We start from the raw sequence: 27,634 nt of genomic DNA, 5'->3' as shown, positions 1-27,634 counted from the left end.
TGTCATCCTTCCTATCTCTTCTTACTCATTACTTCATCACTCTCCCTGTGAGCGTTTGATGCTTCGCACTGCATCCGGTGTCATTCATGCCTTAGTCCTTTCCGTCCGTCTGTCCGTTCCCTGCATGCCTTTGAGGACATATGTCGCCGTCACATTGGTGCTCTAATGCATTGCCGTTGTGTTGGATCACTCATTTAGGAGTGTTTCCGAAGATTCTTTGAAAAGATGTTTGCAAAATGTCTGATTGAGTGTCTCTCAAGTGTTCACATGGGACCACGTTCCTAATAATTCAGTTTTAAATCAATGTGAAAGATGTCCATTGTCAAGGATTGTCTCTCACGTCTGTTCTTCCTCTTCCTCAGACATGAAGACTCCTCTCAGCCCATCCCAGCTCCTGGAGAGTGGGCAGATCTTTGCCTTTGGAGGAATGTGTCACGAGCTGATGGAGGCTCCCACACCTACAACCATCAGCCTCTCTGTGCAGCAGACTCCATCTCTAGGTGACTGACGTGCTCCACCACCGATGGTCAAATAGTATTCTACTACAACTAGACTCAGCCTAGTTGTTTTTTTTTTTCTTCCAGGTCAGGGCGGCGCCTACTCGCTGTGTGAGGTGTGTAACCTGCAGCTGACCTCTTCTGCTCAGGCCCAGATACACTACAATGGCAGGTCTCACCTCCGGAGAGTGAGGCAGCTCCACGCTGGAGAGACGGCACAACAGGCGGCAGGTACATTACAAATGTCACGTGACTGTAGTAGCCGTCACAACACAACCTTAGTACATAGGCAGTACGGTTAGGGTCAGGGTTAGGTGAAGGACCTCAGTCATCCAGGTCATGGTGTATCCAAAAACGCTAAAGAAAGGCAACTGGACTTGTAGAGTTTCTTGAAGATGTTTCATCCAGGTGTCATCTACAGTTCTGAGACTGGTGGGGACTTGGGGTTTAAATAGGAACATCTGTGGGTATCTGTTATCTGACGGCCCATTATGAACCAGAAGCTCCAGTCCCAAGGTACGTAATGGGGATGGTCAATGTTAAGAATGACTGATACACTTGACTGACATACGACGCAAACACAAATGCAAGGAAACGGCGGCAGGTGAGCCCTTACTGAGTAGCAGGGTTGGCTGCATTTTAAAATTCAATTGGAGATCGGTGAGATCGGCTATCCCCTTCCATACACTTGCACACATACACTTGCAACATTTAAGAGAGTTCCTTAGGTAACCAGGGCCTGGGACGTCCACTGGCGACCAACAGGCAGCTACAAAGTGATGGGCGACGACCTTTGGGGCTTTAGAAAGTACAATAGTGGCAGCAGAAGTTTATTATTATCAGCACCAGGTACTGTATGTTCCAATGACTCCTGATGCATATTATTCCAGCAGGGACTCAGTCCAGGTGTCTACCCCGGGCTACAGGCCTCAGCTCCCAGCCTGCAGGGCTAACTCCGACTCCTGGCCTCAGTCCGGCCCTCGGCGCTCCGTCCAGTACAGCTGCAGGTAGGCCCAGTGCTGCTACACTCACTGCTTTATGAAACATTATGAGTCATCTCGCGTCTTCTCTTAAAAGCTGCACTTGAACGCACCACAAAGACTGCAGGCAAATTTAAAAAGTACATTTTCTACCTGCACGAGTTCTCAAGTCAAACTCGCCATCACTGACAGAAGTTGCCATGGTAACCAGAAGGATATTGAAGGATATTAAAGAGGGCATGCATTTATAAAGTCTGACTGACTGCCTGGTGAGTGAGAGTGACTTTGGCTCATCCATCATCAAAAGCTGCTGCCCCCTGGGTGAGGTCAGACTGCATATGTGTGTGTGTGTGTGCTTGTGTGTGTGTGTGTCTCAGATTGAGGTCTAAAAGGATAAACAGACCCTGTACTAAGTCAGATGAGCGCTGCAGTTTCATACTCTTCCTTTGTATATGTACAGCTCTAGCTCCGCCTCAACACCTGTCAGTCATGTCTGTTACGCTGTGGCTCGTATCTCAACATCTATTTGATGAATTGGCACAAAATTTGGTGGAACCATGCGTGGTTCCCAGATGATGTATCCTACCAAATTTTGTAAATCTTTCACTTTTCTATTGGCATCACCGTGAGACTGTGATTTGAGAATGATTTGGAATGATTTTTCTCAACAGCTTTTACATGAATGAGCACAAAATTCAGACTCTCACGTCCTCCTGAGGTTAGACTTGGCCTTAAACAGACTTTATTCATCCACAAGGAAAATTGCTTGGTCACAGTAGGTCAGTTGCACATAAAAAACACTCTTGAGAACCACTAGTAAAAAGAAAAATAGGTGAAGACAGTAACGTCTGCCAGTGTCTTCTGACTTTTCATGTAGTGAAAATCTTTAAATAGTCCTGAACTTTTTTGACTTTATTATCTTACCTCTGCACTCCTCAACTGTTAAGCGCGTCCGTTGAAAATTTTGGAGCGATATTATTCTATGTCTTACAGTGTTTTCTATAAGTCTTCATGGTATACTAATAGCAGTACTTGTGGCACCCTCTCACGGTGAACTTACAGCTGATGCTCCTCGCGCCGCTCAATCCTCTTTGGTCCTTTGATCAGATGCTACTGGAACAGCTTCAGACCCAGTTCTTTTGAGTCGAGCCGCTGGTCAATGCAGTGAGAACTTGCTGCGAGATGTAAAGGAGTTAAAGTGGAGCAGGCAGCAGCAGGTCATTAAACTGGGACGCAGCAGTGCTCCGAAAAAAATTATTTCTCCAAATACATTGCTCATATTGGGGTGTAAGTCCCTTAATGCATTAGTCTGAACACAAAATCTGCTGCCGTGACATATTTAGCCATTCTATAATGCTGTGTTCTAGTTTGTTGATCGAAAAAGCGCAAAACGTCTTTTAGGAAATTGCAGTGCTAGCGCTGAGTGGAGCTTTATTTATTTATTTAATTTTTATTTCCACGCTGGACTAGAAACTTTATTTGATTAATTTAAATGAAATTACTGTAAATATAAAAAACAAGAAACACACACAGAGAGAGAGAGAGAGAGATAGAGAGAGAGAGGGACACAACTAATTACCTTATGTGGGATAATTATGTCAGGAGAGACGGAGGAAACAGAAAGACTAACACACACACACCGGTTTAAAGTGTGTGTGTGTAGCAGCTGTAATTACATACTTGTGTGCCCATATCAGTGTGCGGGCTACAGTAACACTGATTAAAGATTAAATCTCTTTCTACTGGAAACACACACACACACACAACGACACACACACTCAGCCCGAAAGATGATGTCGCTCTCTCTCTCTCTTTTGCTTTCTTTCTGTCCATTACGTGATGCTCTCTCGACCATGAAAAGCTCTTTGGCCTGAACTCAACGCTCCTCCAGGCCAGGCTGAGTGTGTGTCGGTGTGTGTGTTGGGGTGTGTGTGTGTGTGTGTGTGTGTGACAGTGACCTGGCTGAGCAGCCTATCAGCAGTCAGGTCAGATGACATCATGGCCAATACGAACAGTTGTGCTGCAGGGAGACAGTCGCCACCATCCAGGAGCTCCTTAATCAATGATTTTCAGCTAAAATGCTCAGTATTTAGCAGCTGTGTATTGATTGTCATTCACGGTTTGAGTTCTAATGATTGCTCAGTTTGCTGTCTAGATAAATCAGGGCTCTGAAGTCATGTCATCTGTTCTTCTTGTCTGATTTAAGTGTAAGTGTCAATGCAGTGCAAAACAGCTCAAGTCCTGCCTCCAAGAAATACATAAGGGTCAACATCTAAATGCAAATAAAATGCAACGTAATGATGCGTTTTTAAGTAGAAGAACGGGTTGTTTTGCAGGATTCTTACTGACACATCCTTCTACAAACAAATTATAACACTTAAAAAATTGGGCTTGTCTTTTAGGATACAGAAACCCCAAAGAAACATTAAATAACTACCAGTAACAAAGGCTGACTGTAACTGTGACGTCGCCTCATGCCACCCGTGTCTGGACCAAAAAGTTGCACTTGAACGCGCCACAAAGTTGGACAGCCAGTCAGAGTGAAGTGGCTGAATAGCCGCCGACAGGGGTCTGACTTGTTCCAACCGTGCAGGACGCTCTAAAAACAGATGTTCACCGATGGCTTGACACCGACAAATGGCCGACCGTCAGCTTGGTATTTCATGACGTCAAAGGCGCAATGTCATTAAAACAACAGTTAGGTTAAAAGTATTGTAAGAATTAATTAGTAAGATAACAAAAACTGAAGTCATGTTGGTAAAACAAAATTAAATCAATGAATCGGTGACATATTTCACGTTGAGATATTGAAATGAAATTCAGAAATATCAGTGATTTGAGAAGGCCTTTTAAGTAAAGGAACACATTATTTGTGACACTAGTGTGGTTGTTTATGTGGCTAAATGCCCGTGTGGCCCGAAGTGACGACTATGATGCTAAAAACTGTCATTATAATGAAGGGTGACCTTCTCTTCAGTGGCAGGTAGTGACCACCAGGAGGCAGTATATACTCTCTCGCTCTCTCTCTCTCTCTCTCTCTCTCTCTCTCTCTCTCCCTCTCTCACACACACACATTCATACACACACACAATTATAAACACACAAACCCAACCACTAATGAGAGAATTGAATTCCCGTGATCCACATGCTCTGAACAAATTAAGAGATTAACTCACATGAGACTAATAACATTTACAATATTACCCTCTCTTCTCCTCTCCTCTGTTAATTTTTTTTTCCTCCTCACCCCCGTCTGTCCTCTCGGCTTCGTTCGTCCTTTCTCTTCTTCCTCTTTTTCTGCTTCTTCTCCCCTTCTCTCTTCTCTTTTCATTTACTTATTACTTTTTCGACTTTCCTCACCTTCCTTTCCTCTTCTTCCCTTTCTCCTCTTTTCATCTCTTCTACCCTGTATGTTTGGCCTCCTCACATCTTGCTACTTCTTTCCTCTCGCCTTCTTTTCAAATTTCTAGCACATGTTATTCTGTACGTTGCAGGACACAGTGTTTGAAGTATTTTGTGGAGGACGCTGAAGGTTTTCTTCAAGGAGAAGCTCTGAGTTCTTGATTGGATTCTTCCTATATACAGTGGAAATGTTAAAAATCACATGTGCGCGTGAATAAGCTAGCCCTAATTAGCTCTCCTGGGCTAATAAAGGTCACCATGTTGTCCTGCTGTTCACAATGAGCCGGGAAATAGACAGTTATTAATAGACTCATACTGCTGCTGCTGCTGCTGGTGGTGGTGCTGGTGGGGTGTGTGTGTGTGTGTGTTTGTGTGTTAGGCGGAGGGATTTGGCAGGTGTGTTGATGTGTGCCACTGTGTTGTGTTCCTGTGTGTGTGCGTGCAGCAGTGTACGAATAGACACCGCTGATGGATTCACACACTCACAGCGCTGTGTGGTGATGACAACGGGCTCAGAGGTGGAGGCTGGGTTTATGGACAGATTTGAGCTGGTGATTTGACATGCCAGGGCCACCAAACCAACACACAGGGGTCCAACAATATCAAAGACACAGCAGGAGACCTGTGATCACTCTAAGACCTGGTACATGACTGGTATGACATGACAAATACAGAGTTGGGAGGACATTCACAACCAGTAGGGTCAAGAAGACTGGTGGAACTGGTTGAAGTTTCTACTACAGTACTTGTAAACTGGATTACTTGCAGTCCTGGTAGGAGTAACAACTAGTAAAGGTTTTGTGGAATTGGTGGACCATTAGAGAGCTTGTAGGTCAACCAGAACTGGAAGGACTTGTCGACATGTGTCAGAAATTTGGTAGGTCGCAGAAATGGAACATGTTGCTTATATACGTTGTTATATTCAAATAGAAAGAGCTGATTGTCTTCTGATAGTAAACTTTTAGGACTAGCCGGACTACTAAAAGACTAGTGGGGCTAGTTAAAGTCAGTAGAAGAATGGTAGGACTAGTCAAATTCAGATTTCCTGAACCAATTTGATTCACATTCACTAGATCCCAATTAGATTTGTTTTAGAGATCTAGTGGAGGTTTAGTAGAAACAATATGTGGAACTGGGGGAACTGAACTATGACTTGGAATTAGTGTTACTAGTAGAAGACTGGTAGGGCTATTTCATGTCTAGTAGAGAACTGATAATACCTAGCAAAACTATTTGGTGACTGGTAAGATTAGTGTGACTAGTATTCTGGTAGAACTAAGAAAGAGTTGGTAAGAATAGTCAAGGACTAGTAGAAAACTTGTAGGACTGAAGAAGTAGAACTAGTCAGGGCTAATGGAAATGTTGATATCTGGTTAGACTAGTGAAGGTTTAGCACAAACAGTGACTAATGGAGGACTGTGATGACGAGTCAAGATATATCAGTGAACCAGTAGGAGTAGTGCAGCTAGTCACTGCATCAACAGGACTAACCAAGGTCTAGTGGAAGCCTGGTAAAATCTGTGGAACTAGTAAAAGACAACAGGGGCTAGTTATGGTTGAGCAAAAAAGTGGTGTTGCCTGTAGAGATCTTGAAAGACTAGACAAGTTCAAGGTCAAATATGACATTAGTAGGACTAGTCAATGTTGAGTAAAGAGTAATGATGAGCCTTGCAGAGCAACTGACAATGGGAGGACTATCCAAGGTCAAGTAAAACACTGGTGAAATAAATGACTGAAAACTCCAACCCTAACCCTGACTGAACACAGCTATTTTTACTGGTAGAACTAAAAACTAAAGAGGGATTGGTCAAAATTCATAAAGGCACTGGGCTGACTAATCAATTTCTAGTAGAAGTAAGCTAACATGAGTATAAGACTACTGGGGCTAGTTGAGGTCTAGAAGAAGACTAACATTGCTAGTGGAACTTGGACTGGAAGGACAAGCAAAGGTCAACTGGTGAAATCCGTGGAAACTAACTGGAGACAACTGCTTGGACTACTTCCTAACGACTAATGAAATTATAAGAGATCTGGAAGGACTAGTGAAAAGTTTAGTTGAGTCAAGGTATAGCAGAGGGTAGGACTAGGGCAACTAGTAACGGGAAGGATGCAGAACTAATACAAGACAACTGGGGCTAGTTAAGGTTGATCACAATATTAGTATGGCTAGTGGAACTTGTGGAGAACTGGAACGACTAGAGTAGTTCAAGTTCAAATATGAGATTAATAGTCAGTGTTAAAAGTAAAAGCATTGGAAGGACTATTCAAGGTATAGTGAAATTAGTGGGAACTAACTGAAGACAGGTTCTTGGGCTAAAAACTAAAGAGGGATTGGTAAGGTTAGTCAAGGTCTATTAATAAACTGTTGGGGCTGAAGAAGTGGAACTAGTAAAGATCTACTGTAAAGGTCAAAGAAATTATGAAACTATAGGCTAGTAGGTTTAGTTAATGTCAAGTAGAAAACTGGTGGGACCAGTGGAAATATTAGATATCTAGTAGAGATATCAGTAGCACTAGTAGAGGATTAACTACACGTGAAATCAAGATATAACAGCTAACTGGTAGGACTAGTGCAACTTCTGAATATATGGGATGGTCAAGTCAAGGTCCTCCAGTGATCTGGTAGGAGCATCAAAGGTTTATGTCTGATGGAGCTGGTTGAGGGTTAGCTGGACGAGTCAACGTTATCTGACTTTTCTCTTTCTACCTTGTTGCTTTCATGAATTTGTTGATTCACTGGCTGGCGGTCTTCCTCCACTGATCTGATTATCATCCCGTTTTGGAGGCTGCTGGTTATTCAGATACTTCGTTTTGTGTTTTCTTGTCAATTGTAATCGCGTATTTTGTTCTTCCTTTCTTTCCCTCCTATTCTCCTTTTTTGTAATCACGATGCCGTGAACTGGCTGAGAGCGAGGAAGCAGCAGAGCACCAGAGAGAGGGGGAGAGAGAGAGATGGAGAGAGAGAGGGTGAGAGAGAGAGAGGGATTTCCATTGAGACAGAGGGGCTGTCATGCCCGTTCACCCTGAACATCATCACCTCAGTGATTCACATACACTGTACGCTCTGTCTCTTCCTCGCTGTCTGTCGGTCGCCCTCCTCTACCCTTGCACACGTGTCTCTCTGCGTCCACACAGACTGTCAGACAGTCAGACGGCGCTTCTCCGCTGTTTGCGCCGGGTTCCCTCTTCGTTGGTTTTTGGTGCCGGGGGAGCAGATGATAGAGAGGAGAGGGAGGAGGAGGAGACGGGGGAGATGAGACAGCTGTCTCCCTGTTCATGATGTGGAGTAGTTTCCTGAGTCGAGGTAGGAAATCCTTCTTCTATTTATTCCTGTTTTCAGCTGCACATTGAGTGTTTGTCTGCCTGCATTGTTACAGTCACAGCGTGCACACAGGTGTGTGTTATAAGTATGTTGTTTGTGGGGGGGAGGGTGGAGATTACATGACCCAGAGGTTGTGACCTGAACTAGACCCTAAAGATGTCTAGAAATGGTGGCTCCTCTGAGAAAAATAAGAAAACAGCTGTTCACCAGAGGATAATTAGAACTGTTATAGGAACCTAAACATCTGGGGATGTTTTCAGTATTATTTCAGTGCATTGTGGTGAAGTACATCTGCCTGAATGTGTCAAAGTCCTGACTGGAAACAGCAGATATTCGAGGTAAAGGCTGGAAACATTTTCTCTTATGACTGACTGGATAAAGGGAAGATGTGATGGCGGCTGAGGCAAACTGATTTGACATCAGCCTCGGCGCTGATTTGACAGCTGTGTTTGAGCATTTTCCGGTGGTACCTTTTCTCCAAATGTCATATTTTTTTTAAATATTCAGACAAGCAAAATATCTAACATCCAGCAGCGTTTAGGAAACGTCACTGGTAAACGCAATTAAAAAGTACAGATTTTGACATGATGATTGTCACTGACTGTATATGAAGATAAACGAAGCGTCAGTGACGTCACCTATGGTTCCTGAAAGACGGTTTTGAAGCCCGGTGTGGTGTTATCGCCCGTCGCCATCTTGGTTCATCTTGGACAGACAACCTAGCAACCTGTGACGGCACCAAACCGTCACTCAAAACATAACTTTAAGCCTTGACATAATTTAAAGGCGTGAGTTACATAAAAGTTCACCTCTGTACACTTGTCAGGAATGTTGATAGTAGCTAAAACTGTTTTTTTTTGTACTAGGCTGTAAACATGTTGGACATTTTAACATGGAAGTCAATGGAGACCGACTTGGTTTTGGTGAGTTTTTAGTTCAACACGCTGATGAAACCTGGTAGAATTTTAACATATTTATTATCTACGTTTTGTAAATTAGCATCAGTTGCTAATTAGCACATCACAAACTCAATTTTTGGACAAATTAAACCCTTTGACTTGAAGGTGATGAAACGTTAAGGCTACAAACTAACACGAATACAAACTTCCTGATGCCGCCCTGAGAAGTCAGAGGATCCCTACGGCGATGAGGATTCATCTTCAGAGGACTATTTGTCCATTTATGTGTACAATGTTCTGCTATTTCCTCGTATTTCCACTGAGTATTTAACAAATAGACGAAAATGGTGTGGGAAGTCTGAGAAGCACTGTTACAGTCACCACAACACACCTCCTCTGCATTATTTACTCATTCTCTATCACATTCATCTAACCTAACGAGTGTTTGACCTGGCAGTCTGATAACCTCAGCTCGCTCAGACGCTCTGTGTTTATTTTTTTTCCCGCCACCTTAATGAGCATCACGGATCCTTGTACTTCCAGAAGATTCCTGGCTGACACGGTGTATCAGGTGCTGTGATTGGTCCACTGAGTCTGCGACTACTTCCTGTCTGTCTGACATTCCTCTCATTACAGATAGCGTGACTGCTGTGATTACCCACACACTGCTGCTCATCACGACAGTGCACTGTGTGTGTGTGTGTGTTCATAGGGCAAAAACACACACACAGAGCATTCGCTTGTTTTACTGTCAGGTTTTATTATTTCAGATTAACGTCTTAATTTATTTTTTATTTTTTTTAGGTCCAGTAACTTAGTTTGTGCAGAAGATTCCCTAATTTGTTTGACTATAGTGTAGAAGTATTTTTGGGGGAGGGGGGGCTGTAACCCATGTTAAGAGTGCGAGTATGTCGTCGTAAAAAGATCGAAGCCAAAGTTTATCTTTGTGTCGTCTGATTATTGCTGCATTACAGCTCATGTAACAGACACTACTCAGGCAACCAAAAATAAAAATTACTCTAACAGTGAATATTTCAGAAATGCGACAGATCTGATGAAGAAACACTGCATCTTTTTATGTTCTTCTTGTGCCTTTATTATTTTAAAGCCAAAATAAAACAGTTGCAGTGTCGGGCGGCGTAGTGGCGTGGTGGTCAGCACTGATGCCTCACAGCAAGAAGGTTCCAGGTTTGAATCCAAGCTGCCTGGGTTCTCTCCAGGTACTCTGGCTTTCTCCCACCGTACAAAGACATGCTGGTTAGGTTCATTGGTGATTCTAAATTGGCCGTAGGTGTGAGTGTGAGTGGTTGTCTGTCTCTCTGTGTTAGCCCTGCAATAGACTGGCGAACTGTCCAGGGTGTACCCCGCCTCTCGCCCAATGACAGCTGGGATAGGCTCCATATATCTACTTTTATTTGAGCAAATGTTCAAAAGCCAAAGACAGAAAATGCATCAAATCCAGTCGGCCTAACTAGTTTCTGTCAATAACTAACCAATTAATTGTTGAAGCTCTGCATGCTTTGTGTATATTAGTTAATTGTTACAGAAGTTTCTACATTTTAGTGTTTGCTTCGCTTCTTGAGGTGTAACCTAACCTGGGTATTTCTTGACCAACTTCCTGCTCTACAGAGGATGAACCTCTTAGACTTTATAACCCTTCCTCTAGTGCCAGCATCTAGAAAAGCTTTACCTTTTTTAGTGAGACAACTCAGTCATCAGTAGGTAGTTTGTTTTGTCCAACTCTTTCATTCTCAGTGTTCGCGTGGTTGTGGTGAGATTCAAAGTGCGTCTGACTGTGCTGTTCTGTTTCCATTTGTTTCCCCTGTTTTCTACTGAGTCTCAGACAGGAGCGCTCCTGTCTGCTTTCATATTCCTGATTGGTCTGCTGCGTGAGTGTGTGTGTTCATTTTGGATGAAGAAGGATCTGAACATGACCTACTTACACACACACACACACAGGCTTGTTATGTTAATGTGTGTGTTTCTTTGCATAATAATAATGCAGGGTGATGTCTAATGCTGCCGTCAGCAAATCCACGCTCGACCTATGGTTGCTCAACCGCTCGCTCTCTGTGGATAAGGAATGTTTAAGACGCAGATGAAAGGAGAGAGAAGGGTTCTCCTCCCAGTAGGATCACTGGTGTATTAATATCCTGCGTTCTTCTAGGCTTCATCTGCAGATGCAGTCGTCTTAGCTGCAGAGATTTCTGCAACGGGAGGCAGGTGAGGGATGTACTGTATTTTAATGGATGCCTGGAGGCAGAAAAAGTGGGCACATTAAGGCTCCACTTGTACCCACCTGAACCTCTTTAGTGACACGCGAGTGGGAACGGAGGGCCAAATTAGCCATTCTGAGCTCATTCATGAGCATTTTGGATCTGAGAGTGAGTGGACGTGATTGGTCTGAGTCTCATCTCTGCTTGTCGAGAACACAGCTGGAACCAGGACATGGTTAGCTTAGCTTTAGCATAAACACTGGAAGCAAAGGGAAACAACTGACTTGATTTTGTCCAAAGTTCAAATAAATACCAGGCAGGACCTCGAAGCTTTGGTTTATACTTCCAACACGTATCAAAGCAGAGTCTACGTCATTGCCTACGCAAGTGGCCCGAGCTGTTGGAAGCATTTAGTCCCGTCAGAGCCAGCGGCGTGATTCCCATGTCACTGTCTTCGGTTTCTCCGTGCGCTTCAAACAATGCTGGCTTGGGCTGGAGTTGGAGCTAATAGATGTTGAACGATTTAATTGACTCAAGTAGAAGGAGGGTGGATTTTCTCTGGTTGTCTGGTCACTACGAGAAGGAGGGTTAGGTTGGGGAAGAAGACTTAGGATTAGGGTTAGGGTTAGGGTTAGGATGAGGAAATGCATTTTTGGACTAATAATTTCTGAGGAGGTGCACATCAGGCTACGGCAATAATCCAAAGCAGAAGCATAAATCTCACATAAAGGTAACTAATTGTCAAAGTTAACCAACACAAACACTTAAAATTATGACAAAGAAGTTATGAATGGAAATAAAAGGAACTAAGAAGTGTAAAAACAAATGACAGGTGATTGGATGAACCATCTGTCTATAACTTACAACCAATCAGACCAATAAACTGTCTGTGAGCGGTCAGCGTTGCTAGCTGTCATCGATACCAGGACAAGCCTCATACCTGGGATTTGTTCAGCATCGCTGTTCGTCACTCCTTAACCTGAATCTGGATGTGATGCAATTTTGTTAGACTTTAGTTTAGGCAAAACAAACCCTTCGCCCCAAATTTCTAAATTGACTTTGCATACCAGTAACAAGCAGAAAAACACGGGTTAAAGCGCTGTGATGGCATGCATGAGGTACGACATGACATAAATTAGAAACATGTGGTTCCTCAGCAGTTCATGCTAGACTACGTTGCATCAGACTGCACACATCTGATCGTTTCAGTTACTAATCTTAAATAAACCGTGAACAAATAATACGAATAAGGCAACATACACGTATGAACTTGTACTTAGCGTGGAAGTGGTGCAAAAGGAGTTGTGCACGTTCCAGAAAAGTTTGTAGCTGATAGTTGGTTGCTGTGGGATAAAGTAAAGGATTATCTTAAAGGATTATCTTAGTGGATGTTCCAGTCTCTTGTTGCCTTGGTAACCCTCTTTTATATTTCCCACCCCAAATGTTTCAGTGGGTACTCCAGCTTCCTTCTATCGTCCAAAGACATGCTCGTTAGGTTCACTGGTGATTCTAAATTGACCATAGGTGTGAGTGTGAATGGTTGTCTGTATCTCTGTGTTAGCCCTGTGATAGACGGGCGACCTTTTCCGGGGTGTACTCCGCCTCTGGCCCACCAACAGCGGGGCCAGGCTCCAGCCCCACCTGTAACCCTCCCGAGAGACAAGCGGCTACAGAAAACGAATAAATGAATGAAATGTTTCAGAGTGAAACATGCAAAACATGAAAATATTGCTAGCGTATTTAAACTTGCACTCCATTTTGGTTCACCTAACGCTGTAGGCCTCATATCGGAACCAAAGTCTGGGTCTGTGTCACCTTGGCGGAAAGTCAATCAACTGTATCTGTCGCTCCTATTTTTCAACCCTAACGGTAACCTTAACCTTTTTTTTTTGCCAACCATCACGACAACTCTCTGGCTCGTTTCTTGTCGCCACATCACACTTGGCGTCCTCTTGAGTGTGCGCCCCTTCAGTGTTGGCTGGAGTCGGGTGTAGTGACACGGGCACAAGTCAAGACGAATTTACCCGTCCCCTATGTCTCCTATGTAATGGAAACTTTCTTTTTATTCTTCTCCCCGAAACGGTTCCCAAAGTGTGAGTGTGTAAAAAGATGTTTGTCCTCACAACACGAGCAATGCAAGTGCAACATGCGCGCACTGTAACAGGAGATGTGCGAAGCAGCAACAACTGCTCTCTGATCTCATCTCACACACACACACAGCAGTGACTGCAGCAGGGTAATTTAATCTTTAATCCTCCAGTATAATCTGTAAGTAGTGTGTGTGGCCGTCTTTTCTCTCTCTCTCTCTCTCCCTCTCTCTCTCTCCCTCTGTCGCACTCTCGTCCCCGGGGATAGAGTTTCCTCTCTCTGGAGAAAATGGCAGCAGGGGGATTAAGGAAGCAACACGCTCACACACTCACAGAGACACACTCACAGAGACACACACACACACACACACACCTGACGCTGAGGGTTCGGGGGTTCAGATAGCGATGACACATGCCACTCTTGCTCCGGTCACTTGATACACTCTCTCTCTCTCTCTCCTTTCACACACATAGTGAGCGGCGGTGGGTGTGTTTGGTCTTTGGTTTGTTAAAAGACGACAGCGGAGTAGAGACGCAGACGAGTAGAACTAGACTAGAACTGAATAAATAGAGAAAGAAGGAGTTTGGGAAAAATCTCATCTGCATCGAGGACAAAAAGACAAAAACACGTCCGGTTCAGGTAGGAAGCTTTCCTTAAAAACAGAAATCACACTCTTCATCCTCCTCTTCCTCATGCTCAGCCTTCATCACTTCCTGCTCTCTGCTGCTCTTCTTTTCTGCTGCTGTCGGTTTCACTTTGACTCCATGCGTTCGAATCACTTTACAGTCTGATTAACAGCACCAGATGTTTCTCTTTACTCTGCTGAGTCGGAAGATGATGTGATAACTATGTGAGATGAAGAAGAAATTTGTCACAGAAAGTCGTCCAAACTGAAACAGAAATATTACAGAAGAAGAAAATGACCACTTTATTTTATTAAGAAAGAATATTGAGGACGCTAATAGGAACTTTAAGGGTGAACTAGCTTCATATTAATCTATTAGTGTGATATTTATATTTGTATAATTACATTTTTTATGTCTATTTCTTTTTATTCTTGGTTTGAATATCTTGTATCTGACTTGATAAATCTCCCATACACTGAGCCACAACATTATGACTAGTCAACAGATAATACTGATTATCCGTTAATATGGTACCTTTCAGCTGGACTGACAAAAGCCAAATTTCAACGACTGGGTCAGAGCATCTTCAAAGCTTCAGCTCTTGAGAGGTGTTTGAGATCTGCAGTGGTGTGCACCTATTAAAAAATGGAAAAGCGGTAAACCGGCTACAGGGCCTTAGACAACCACGTAAATGTCAGGAGTCAGGTTTCTCCGAAGAACTTTACAGTGTATATGTGCTGGTCCAGAGAATAAATACTCAGTGACATTAACCTGAGCCCCTTTTGATGGCGGATGAAGAGCTAATTTATGCTCAAAAAGGGATGAAACAAAAAAAAAATGAAGCCTTAAATGCACCATAACGTTACTAGATCATAGTTTTTAATTTCCTCTTTATTGTGAAACTCCTGAAAGACACCTGAACAGGACACAAATTCGACACCTCTGTCTTAACTCTTGCCCTCTTTCAGAAAGACACTCACACACTGACATCCAGAAATGTTGTATGTATGTTGTATTGTATAAGCATGATGATACACATTGATTATACATACAACTGGTTCTAGACGTTCTTGACCTGTTTTTTTTTCTGCACATTTGATTGAACCAAACCAACCTTGCGTCATCTATATAAAGCTACATGTGCAGTACAATTTGTGATTTACACATACGCTCAAAAGCTAAACACATTTAATCCGTCAGCGAATGTGGGAAATGTCAAAGGAGAATCCTTTAGAGGCGATGCACATAATTATGCAAGATAAATTTGGTAACTATGTGGAACCAGTAATCCACTTAGCTGAGAGACGTGTTGTACAACTGACTTCAAAGTATCTCAGACATTGAAAATTACAACCAGCGACTGATACATTTTGATATCGGCTTCAACAAGTGTCACAAGGAGCTTAACTGGGGACTCAAACACGGATACAAGATGTCATTGGCGTGCTAGTTTTGTTTTAATTACGCCTACTGCACAGTTTGTGTGAACAATTTGATCATATTAGAAGGCAAAACTGTTCATGGGTGTTATGGACAGCCATGGTTTGCGCCACATCTATATAGAGTTTAAACCATGTCCTACGCCTTTGTAGGCATTTATACTTATGTGTAATTATGCTACTTTAAGGCTCGTTGGTAGCTCGTCTGAGTTGGTGCCTATAAATATTGAACGACGCTTAGTTAGAAATAACTTAGAAAATAAAGAGGCGACATCTTCTGCGTTAGTCCAGTCACTGGACAATTGCTGTTTTGGTCTGCGTTGCTGCAACTTGTAGTTAAATATCTAGGGAGGTGCATGTCAGGCTATGACATAGGATACTGAGCTATGCTGCACATAAGACTTTTTCCACATTTATAACATTGATATACTGTGCTCTTTTCCTTCTTTATCTTGGCAAGTATTCATTTGTGAATGGCCAAAACATCTGACAAATCTGGTGTAACTTTTAAGCTTCACCAAATGCAACACTGGAAATAAGCCTGAAGGGTGTATTCTTGATTTTGTGAGAGAGAAAACGTTGATAATTATCAGAATTTCAAATTATTTAATTAAGTATTTAGTGGCTCGTTAGTGCACTCCTTCACACTCTCAATCATTTTCAACCTATTCCAAATACCAGAGATGCTCCGAGTGACAGTTTATGCTTCTATCGTAATGGAAAGGTCGTGTGCAACTCAGTCGGCTCATTCGGATTTATCCTCAAGGGGGGCGTGCGTGATTAAATATCAGTCACATTTCTTCGTAACCACACCCCCCCTGGACGGAGAGCTCTGCAGGTCAGATCAGTTACAGGAGGTCGAGTCTGACGCTCACAGTACAACACCGTGAGATTTGCCTTCCTATGTCTTCATCATATGAGCCTCCAAGCAGCACTAACTATGGCTGTAGATATGTGTTTGTATGGGAATCTGAGAGGTGTGAATGCCAGAAATGATCCTGACCGCAGGCAGAATCATAAATCTGACCGCTGCGGAGGAAACTACTGACCAGCAGGAAACTGGATGCCACAAATGAGAAAAGGATTAGAATCAGTTTATAGGGCGTTTAATCTCAGCAGCTGCTGATGTCAGCGAAGGACACACCAGCAGAGAGGCTTTGATCATTTAAATATGTGGAGCCATGAAGTGGTCTGATTTAAGACTGGGATATTCTCGGTCAAACTCCAAGAATTTAAATGGGATTCTTGTAATTATTGGATCCAGTAATAAATATACAGACGTTTTCACGCACTCTTTGGTAAACTGTGAAGTTTTGTCTGAACTGTTGGGTGGTTTTCATGCTGGTTTACAGACTGTTTCCATGCGAGCGCAGTAGCAGATGTTTATATCAGTATTTATAGCTGCTTCTTAGAACAGCAACTTACTGTAAGAGAGAAGGGCTACTGTGTGAGCGTCGTAACCAGATCTCGAAGGACATAAGGACAGGATTAAGACGACTCTGTCATCACGCCATTCATCACACGTGTTTGGAAAAATATCTTTAATTCATACAGATCAACACAATGCTAAATGTAACGGTTTTTCACATAGCATATTCACACTGTAAAACTAAGAGTGCGTATAATTAAATTATTAAATGTGGTGCTGATGGGAACTAAAGTGCTGACAAGAAAAAAAAAAGGTGGTGGATACAAGATACAGGGTTTGTGAAGGCTTAAAGGATCTTCAAGGAGACACAAATAGTCCTATTTAAATGTCATCGAAGTTCTTTTAAGTCATCATTGAGCATATCTGAGTTATTCATAAAGAGGTTGTAATGATGGTCTTGGAGGTGGTTAAAGCAATCATCTGTGATGATAATGTATAAGGTAATGTTGAATAGCAAGGTAGAGAGCAAGGTAGAACTGCTTAGTGTCGACTTTGAGAAAGTTTCTGCTAGAGGGATGTCCAATGGCCCTAATGGAAGTGTAAGGCGGTTCTTGTTCTATTTGACTGGTTCCTCACAGTCTCACTGGTGCTTGAAGATGTTGTGGGAGTTCCCCAGTGACTTGGACCAAGTGCGCAACATTCCTCAATGGAGCTTTGAAAGTCGTCTTGCAATGACTTCCGTGGTCCTTAATGAGGTTCACTTGGTTCTTGTGTTACATTCCTTCAGGAGGCTCTAAAGTTTGTTTAAGTGGTTAAGGTTAAAATAGCCCTTGATGTGGTTTCGGTGATTCTTGTGTTGCTGTTGCTTGAGTTGTGGCTCTAGGGGTCATTGAGATTGTTCAAATAGTCCTTGATTATTTAACTTACTTAACCGACTTATTTGGATCTTGTGTTGCCGTTGTTTGAGTGGTCCTTCAGGAGGTTCCAATGGTCTTGTATGTACTTTCATAGGTCCTGGAAGACATAGTGAAGTTTTCACTCCAGTTTAGCCAAACTGCTAAGTGTTACTGGGATGATTTTAGTTGTTTTTGATATTGTTTTTTGTATTATATAGTGGTCCATAATGTGGTTCTAGGGTCCATTAAAATGGTTCAAATAGTCGATGTATTTTCAAAGGTCCTGGGAGACGTTGTGAAGGTGTCCCTGTCCAGATTCCTTGATGTGTGATTTGAGTGATTCATGATAAAGTTTATTTGGTTCTTGTGTTGCTGTAGTTTGAGGCAATTCAAACTATCCTTAATGTACTTTCAATGGTCCCGGAGGAGGTTGTGATGTTGTCGCTACATTTTAGCTAAGTTGCCCCTGTTCCTTGATGGAGCTCTGATGGTTCTAGCAGATGTGCAGGGTGTGATTGTGACAATTTCTATTGTTCTTGGCAAGGTATAGTTGGTTCTTGTGTTACATTTATGGTCCTTGAGGAGATTAGAAGTTTTTTTTTTTCAGGAAATAGGCCTTAATGTGGTTTGCTCAAAGAAGTTTATTGGGATCTTGTTTTGATGTAGTGGTCTATAAGGAGGTTCTAGTGGTCTTTAAGGTGGTTCAAATAATCCTTGATGTACTTTCAAAGGTCCTGGAAGATGTTGTGAAGGTGTCACTACAGCTTATTCAGGTGCCCAGATTCCTTGACGTGTGGTTTGAGTGATTCATGATGATGTTTATTTGGTTCTTCTGTTGCTGTTGCTTGAGTGGTCCTTTAGGAAGTTCTATGGAACATAGAGGTGGTTCAAATCGTCCTTGATGTACTTTCAAAGGTCCTGGAAGATGTCGTGAAGGTGTCACTATAGTTTAGCCAGGTGCCCAGGTTCCTTAATGTGTAATTTGAGTGATTCATGATGACGTTTATTCGGATCTTGTGTTACTGTTGCTTGAGTGGTCAATAAGGTGGTTCAAACGGTCTCTAATGTTCCTAGAAGAGGCTGTGAAAGTGTCACTATGGTTTACCAAATTGCCTGCGGATGTTTAAATTTTTTTTGTGATGGTTTCAGTGGTTCATTTGATTCTTGTGTTACATGAGTGGTTGTTCAGAAGTTTCTATGGCTCACAAAGGTGATTCAAACAATCCTTAATGTATTTTCAGTGGTCTCAGAAGAGGTTGTGAAGGTGGCGATATGGGTTAGCCTAATTGCCCTGGTTCCTTGATGGAGCTCCAATGATTCTAGCAGATGTTACTGTGATGATTTCAGATGTTCTTCATTAGGTTCTGTTAGTCGATTGGTCATTCAGGAGGTTTTAGAGGTTCTTACGATCATTTGTATGGATTTAGTATGAAAGAATCATAGTGCAATGATGGAGGGGATAATCACGCATGAAGATGGTGCACTTAATTTCTCAGTTGTACTCAGTTGTAATTTTTTTATACTAAAAGTCTGCTGGAGTTCAGATTTCATTACATTCTCACTGCGATTAAATTACTGAGGGCAAAGCTTTTGTTTCGCAGACTCCACCAAGCTGGCGCCATCTTTAAAAATAGACACTAATCTGTATTTACTATCATAACTAATCTCCCACATAATAACAGCTGATTCAGTCAGCGATCTGAGCTGTTGTTGTGCGTCTGACTACATGTGTTTATGACAGCATTGGGTTGTGTCATGTTGTTCTGAACCTAATAATGAGCTGCAGTTATAAATACAGACACTGACTCACGGCTCTGTTATATGAGGATATACTCCGCAGCAGCAGCGGCAGCAGCACGATACACTGCTAATACACAGCTAGTGTATTGTCTTAGTAATCCTCATCTGTAGGGTTAAAACTGGATGTCAGATGTGTATTATATGGCACTTAGAATCAGTTGGAGCGGGCGAATGAATTTTAAATGGTCTTAGAATGGGTTAAGGGGCATTTAGATTGGGTTAAGATGAGTTAAAGTGAAATTATAACTGACTTGAATGTGTCATGGTGGATTTAGAAAAAGGCCATCAGGTAGGTTTAAGGTCTATGTTGCATCTAATGACACATTTTAAAACGGGTTATAATGTATTTATAGTGGAACTGGAATCAGAATGGGTTTGAGGCAATGCGAAATGTAAGAATGAGGATGGATTGGAGTGAATTTAGAGGCAGCTATGGGGAATTAAAATGGTTTAGAATGGCATGTTTGCATGAAGCATGGTTTATTGTGCCACAAGAGTTGATTATAATGGGCCACTCTCTGTTTGTTTATTTACAATGGGCAATATGGTTTGATGCCGTGCAAGCAACGCGGTCTAGAATGGGTTATAATGGATACGAGAAGGGTTGGGATGAAGTATAGGGCATTTAAAATAGCTTGCGGTGCAGCTGAAATTGATTAAAACCGGTCATATTTTATTTATAACCAGTTACAGTGGGCTGCAGTTAATTTCTAGTGATAACAGCCTGTGATTAAAATAGATTATAACACATTATGAGTAGATTGGAGTGAGCGTGGATGCATTAGAAATCATTTACAGCTGTTTTTTGTTGTGTGTGTTTGAACTGTTACATGTTTGGGTTACAAACAAATAAAATTTGGACAGATGGACAAAACTAGTAAGACTAAAACTTCTTCTTCCTCCTCCTCCTCCTCCTTCTCCTCCTCCGCCTCCTCCTGTGTCAGGGTTGATTCAGTTTCCATCAGTGTTTCCACCCACACCCTGTTGTTATGAAATAATCCACTGTAGGGCTTTTACAAGCTCTGAGGACAAATGTACACAGAGAGAAGAAATACACTTCTATTCATCAGATATACTGTATGAGTGTAAATGTAACGCCTCTTCATACATAACACAACCAGAAGAAGGTGGAAAAAAACCAACACTTTTCCTAACCACCCACTAAAATCCCCCAAAAACCAAACGCTTCTAACAGTCACGACCCTTGATGTTGTCTCTTTAACGTCAAAGGAGAGTTTAGATGCCCTGTGGCCACTGGACACATGGACTCGTTATGTGAGCCTATTCTTCTTCCCTTCTTCTCTTCTTCCCCTTCGTGTTATTACCTTTCTTTGCCTCCAGCAGCTGCAGCACCATATGTTCTTTACAATGTTACTGTAAAGCAGCAGATCAGCGGCTCAGGTCTCCAGGTTGTAACGGCATAAAATATCCTCCGTTTGTTCTTCTGAGGCTTTGCCAAGAAGTGTGACTTCGAGGTAACGCGTCCTGACCTACTCATATTAACACATTACTCGTCCTATTAATACATAACTCAATAACCTCTTCGGTTAGTACTGAGGGTTAGGTGTACTCATATTAGCTTACAGGCATCATTTCTAAGACTATAAGCCTATATAATTTAATATAACCTCGATAAAATAACTGCAGATGTGTCAACACAGTGCAAATTGAAGTCACCTTTACTTATAAATTAGATTTAATATTAGTATTTATAAAATTAATTAAGCCTCAAGGAGCTAAGCACCACTTGATATCGAATTAGAAATGGTATAAACAGCAACTGATATAGGTTTGTCTTTATTTATAATGGCTGCTTATAAGTGCCAACGCTCACAGTTTGGATTTAAGTGATATTTCAGTGGCCTTCCCATTTTCCTGGCCTTCTGTGAGCCCAAAGATCCCGAGAAAACCCCAAATGTCCGGTTGCCTTTGTTTCAGATTTGTTCTTTGTTGTAAATCCCTCTGAGGCAAACGTTTGATTTTAAATAAAACTGATGTGAGCTGTGCTACAGACCTCCATTTCGTCGCCGTGTCTGTTCCTAGTGTTCGGCAAAGTGATTAAAGATCAATTATTTAAACTCTCTTGTTTCCAGGAAGTGGGTGTGGCGCAGTGGGCGGGGCGTTGCCAGGACTCATAGGTGCCACCGGTCCCTCAGTGATGATGAAACCGTTCCTGCCATTCCCCGTCGAGACGACGTCACCGGTCGGACTTTTCCCAAACTTCAACACGGTACGTGAGCACGTGAGCATGTGTGTGTGTGTGTGTGTGTGTGTGTGTGTGTGTGTGTGTGTGTGTGTGTTATAGCTGCAGGCTGTACAGACTGACCGACACGAGGACACCTCTCACTCTGTCATCACTCAGTCCCGCAGGCTGTTGACCTCTGACCTCTGACCTCTGCGTGTCTCTTGCAGATGGACCCCGTGCAGAAGGCCGTCATCAATCACACCTTTGGCGTTACCATGGTACCCAAAAAGAAACAGGTCATTTCCTGTAACGTCTGCCAGCTGAGGTTCAACTCCGATGTAAGTATGTTGCTGTCACATGCACCAGCTAGCTCATTAACTCCTAAAGGAATCAGAATATACTTCAGCAAGGAACTCTAAAATTAACATTTCTATTGATAGTTGCATTTCAGTCCTATCAAGAGGAGGAAAAATATTTTTGATCCCGAAACCACTTAAGCGTATTCTGTCGCTTTTAGCGGTGCAGAAAGATGAAACTGTTTCAAATTTGTCTGTTTCTTAAAATGTTTCTCTGCCATGAATTATTCAGAGGAATATTACCTCGCTAAGCTCCGATACATGATACGCGATGAGGCCTCTTTTGTTCCTAGAAAACAGCAGGTGTGTATAATCAGATGTAACGCATAAATCTCTACGCTGTAATAACACAGTTATGTGTAAATGGCACTCGGCTCATTTACGACCGCTGAGAGGAAACGAGCCGCCTCGTTAGCGGCACGCCAATCAAACATGACTAATTTAGTGGCTGATACATTATTCACGAGTGAACACGAAAACAGGAATCACCGCTGAGGAGGAGGAGGAGGAGGAGGAAGCGTTAACTCAACCTAATAAGCTGAGTAAATGTTGAGTCATGGAGCTTTTGAGACAGTCACACGAGGACACCGTTAATCCGGAGTCTGCTTTTACTCCGGACTTGTCACACGATGCAGATGCGACTAATGTGAACTCTGCTGGAGCTCACTTATTTAGCTGAACTGATCATAAACTGCATCACATTTCAGGTTCACGTATCAAGGCCGCGTTTAACGATATGTGAGCTGCATACATGTTAACGCACACATATTATATCTATCAGAAAGCATTCATATCATCCAGACCACACTGCATAATCTGGTCCACGACTTAATATTGCAGAAATAATTACCCCCATGGAGCTCAGCCGTGAGTTTAGCAAGAGTCACATGTCTGGATCGGCTCTGTGTTGTAGCCGGACATGCGCTAACATGCATTCAGATGTCTTCTCTCTGTTCTGTTGCAGTGATTTAAATAGTTTGAACTGTTCCACGTTTAGACGCTCCAACTCCAGCATGAGCCGCTCAGTTCCAAATGTCAGAAACTCAAAACAGCTGACTAGCCGCCAACTAGCATTTTAGCGGCGTTATTGTTAGCGAGTGATGCTAACACGCCAGCGCACGTGGATAAATACTTACCACAAGTATACAGTAGGCTACAGTGTACGCTCTGCTTAGATCTGTTGCAGAAATCTAAACTTAAACTTCCTTAATGATGACAAGTCAATGGAGGTAAAATTTTACAGCCTGAAAACCAGACCACCACCTTCCAAGTATTTTGTGGCATAGAGTTCATTTGGAGTCTCTGTGTCGGGATACGATTACGCTCCGGCAACAACCTGCCAGGACAATCAAATCATTTTGACGGGCTTTATGTGGCGATGGACAGAAGAGTTACAGCGTTGTTTACAACTAAATGGTTGCCGCCAGAAAAGTGGTCTGTTAAGAGGCCACCATCGTGTCTGTTGAAAAAAAATTTAAAGGACGAACAGTTAACAGTGATAAATGCATTTGTCTTGGACCAGTTTCGAATTAGCTGGGAGTCAGGTGAAGTCAGGCACTGCCAAGATGGTGATAACCAGGGCTGACTGTTGAGCTCAGGTGTCTGTACACCGATCAGCCACAACATTAAAACCACAAACAGGAGAAGTAAATAACATTGACCATCTTGTGACAATTCAGTGTTCTGCTGGGAAACTTTTGGACCTGGTGTGGATGTTACTTAGACATGTAGCACCCACCTAGACCAGACCAGGCACCCCGAAAGTTACAGAAAGTTATAACTGTGCCGTATCCGTGTTTTTATCTCAGTCTCAGGCCGAGGCTCATTACAGAGGCAGTCGACACGCCAAGAAGCTCAAGTCTCAGGAGAACAAGTCCAAGCTGCCAATCACCACAGAGACCAATGGGAGCAGCTGTAGTCCCGCTGGCCCCGCCCTTCTCGTCTCAGCTGCCAGCGGCGTCAGTCAGCATACAGGTGTCTTTGATCTACTAACAGCACTGATCTGAACACGGTTACAGGTGATGTTTTTATTCTGACGTTTTATCTCCTCCTCCCTCCAGAACTCTTATCCGGCGTCACCGACACCTCCTCCTCCCCTCTCAAATCCTTCCTCCTCTCCTCCACCTCGCCCCTCTGCTCCTCATCCCCCTCCTCCAGCAGAGCAGGCAGCGAGCCTCCTCCCTCCAGCCCTCCCTCTGCTCTCCCAGCTCCGGGCCTCTCCTCCTCTTCTTCCTCCTCTTCTTCTTCCTCCAAAACATCTCCTCCTCCTCCTCCTCCTCCTCCTCCTCCAGCTCCCGTCACATCCTCCTCTTCCCCTCCTCCTCCTCTTCCACCTTCCTCCCAGGATTCACCTCCTCTCTCGGCAGAGTCAGAGGAGGAGAAGGCGAAGAAGCTGCTGTACTGCTCTCTGTGTAAAGTCGCCGTCAACTCGCTGTCTCAGCTGGAGGCTCATAACGCAGGTGAGGAGGAACACGATGATGTCTGGATTTCAATCTTTATCTTCACTGCACAAGAAATGATCTTTAAAATGACAGTTTTGAGTTAAAAAGTAAAAATAAATGTACGCGCAACGATCGCTTTCCGCCCATCCTCCCGCCACACTGAACATTTCAGAATATGGAAATGTTGTCTCTCCAGCAACACATGCTCGGTGTGCACAAGCTGCAAGGAATTAGAGTGAGTGCTCATTTCAGCATGAACGTAAACACATACATCATTCTGCACAGTGAACAACATCCAAGTAAACAAACGCATTTAGTCGAGATGGGAAAGATAAAACTGGCATCACAGTCACACTCTCCAAACCGTATTTCTGCAGGATCCGTGCAATAAAGCAGCCGCAGTTTATCCAAAACGCACTATAAACTGAAGCAACTGACATGCACTGCAACTGTGCAACACTTGAAATCAGCTTGGCGGGATTATATAGGGAAAGAGATTATAGTGCAGTGGCAGACATCCTGAAAACAGATTCATAGCTCTTCGGCCTGTGCAAGACTTTTACAATTCAAGGTCATTTGCGCTGGATATAACCAGACATAGATCCTTCCATGATGTGGACTTGCTCCAGCATCGTCATCATCATGGTCATGTGCTCCGTCAGATCAGATTATCTGAGACATATTTTCCTGACTTTGACCTATTATTGATTTAGATTTTTTGATATCTAACATAATATGAAACAGTGCTGTACACAGTATGCTATCATGAGTTAGCACTGCTGGCACATAAACCGATCTTATTTAATCAGAAACTGCACCAGCACACACAAACCTAACAAATAGGAACTAGAAATTCCTCTCTGAAAAAATCAAGTGTAGACGTTTTACAAGATCTTGTGGCATCAGTGACGAATGGAGGGGGTTTGTTTGGCTTTTTACTGCCTAACCTCTGTTTATTTATTTTTTTATTTTTTTACTGGCTAACAGTAGTAAAAGACTTGGGAGGTGAAAGCCACAAAAAGTGGAGTATTTGTTGGAAAGCCACATATCAAATGTGTCATGGGTGAAGAGGGGGAAGCAGGGTTCCCTTAATGTTCCTCCACAGCTCTGTGCTCCCCCTGCTGGAGCCTTCTGGTAACTACACTTAACCTTATGACTTTAAAACATAGAAAAACAGCAAATAAAGAACTCCATACATAAAAACTCACAGAAGAAATACCACAAATATGGTTTGGAGAGTGTGACTGTGATGCCAGTTTTATCTTTCCCAGTGAAATGTTACTCTATCAAGTTTTCTCTACTTACATTTAAAGGGGAATTACCATTTTTTTTACAACCTGGACCTTATTTCTGGCGTAAAATACGATCATTTACTCACCCATATAACTTTGGTGTCATTCAGAGTCGTTCGGATGGTATTTAGATCCGCGTATATCCATATAGTTGGAGTGACTGGGGCACCGAAACACAGCCTCTAAATAACGCATTACCTGCCGCGAAACATGTTCATTTCACCAATATTTTGTTATGATACACTAGTGCTATTCCCCGTTGAGTCCGGAGTTACCTGTTATCTATTCGCGGATGTGCAGCGGTTTGTCGTTCTTTGGCCACTGCCAGCTGTACCTCTCTCTGCCTCCGCATCCTAAGGTAAAAAAGCCGACCGTCGCAGGTGTGCGCGGCGGTCAGAGATGACATCATCCAGGTCAGAGGTTAGTAGGTCAATCTACAGACCCTGGATGATGATAACAGGTAACTTCGGACTCAACGGGGAATAGCACTAGTGTATCATAACACAATATTGGTAAAATGAACGAGTTTCGCGGTAGATAATGCGTTATTTAGAGGCTGTGTTTCGGTGCCCCAGTCACTCCCACTATATGGATATACGCGGATCTAAATAGCGTCCGAACGACTCCAAATGACACCAAAGTTATATGGGTGAGTAAATGATCATATTTTCATATTTGAATAAAACGGTAATTCCCCTTTAATATGTGAACTTAAGGGATGTTTTTAAATCTGTTTGACGGCAGCTAAAAGGTTTTGCAAAGATGGAGACATCATGGAGGTCATCCTGTGAGATTTTCATAATTATTTGTCACCAGAAAGCTTCAGTAGCATCTTTAAAGGAAACGAAAAACTGCCCTGAAACTGATGGAAGATGAGGTTTATGTATGTATTAATATCATTACATCTCATGTTTCATCAACGTTTGGGTCCTTGTCTGCTTTCAGGGTCAAAGCACAAAACGATGCTGGAGGCCCGCAGTGGCGCCGGGCCGATCAAAGCTTACCCTCGACCCGGAGCCAAGCTGAAGAGCAGCAGCAGCAGCTCCACGGTGAAGGGCTCCGGTCTGCAGAACAAAACCTTCCACTGCCAGATCTGCGACGTCCACGTGAACTCCGAAATCCAGCTGAAACAGGTAGGAGCTCGCGGCAGGAACACTCAGCATTATATTAATCATGGTGTTTGACTCTTTTTGGTCAGAGCCACAGTTTACTACTCCATTTGTAGCTCGCAGACCTTTGACTCGTCTCAGGTCTTGTCGCCTGGTTTCAAGTCTGACCGTGTTTGTTGTTGTTGTTGTTGTTGCAGCACATCTCCAGCAGGAGGCACAAGGACAGAGTGGCAGGAAAACCCAGCAAACCCAAATACAGTCCTTACAACAAACAGCAGCGCGGCTCACTCACTGTAAGTGTCTCTCTACCCCTCTCTCTCTTATTCTAATCCACAAATACAGTAGATAATCAATCAATGAAATCGCAACAACGCTGTTAAACTATGTAATTTATTAATGTTTTTACTTTTCTTCACTTCGCTTTGTCTCCCGTCCTCTTTTCGTCAGAAGGAGCTGGTCAAGCCCTCCCTCTCTCCCTCCTTCCTCTCCACGCCCTTCGCTTCTCCTCCCGCCTCCCTCGCCCCCTCCATCTCGCTCCCCCCCTGCTCCCTGTCTTCCACAGCCCTCCTCACGCCCACCTCCTCACACCTCACCCCGACCATCTCCCTCCACCCTCGCCCTCCGGCCACCTCCACCCTCTTCACTGCCTCCTTCCTGCGTCCAGCTCCTGGACCAATCAGAACGAGCCAAGGGTCCATTCTCTTCACGCCCTACTGA

The 27,634-nt window shown here is 43.1% G+C and overlaps 1 protein-coding gene across 1 annotated transcript; it reads left to right on the top strand.

The window, feature by feature from the left end:
- Positions 1 to 27,634, top strand: znf385b (zinc finger protein 385B; the record flags this gene model as incomplete). The annotated part of the gene is made up of 10 exons (XM_084545229.1): positions 1 to 500; positions 585 to 728; positions 1,391 to 1,504; positions 21,628 to 21,764; positions 21,947 to 22,057; positions 23,884 to 24,049; positions 24,136 to 24,534; positions 26,754 to 26,941; positions 27,115 to 27,210; positions 27,365 to 27,634. The coding sequence occupies exons 1-10, from the start codon at positions 365 to 367 to the stop codon at positions 27,632 to 27,634; spliced, it is 1,761 nt and encodes a 586-aa protein (XP_084401355.1). The 5' UTR covers positions 1 to 364.

The sequence above is a fragment of the Chelon labrosus genome (genome assembly GCF_963514085.1).
Source record: "Chelon labrosus genome assembly, chromosome: 5".
NCBI classification, from domain to species: Eukaryota; Metazoa; Chordata; class Actinopteri; order Mugiliformes; family Mugilidae; genus Chelon; species Chelon labrosus.
Note: the sequence above shows the minus strand (reverse complement) of the source record. Positions and strands in the feature narration are given on the sequence as shown.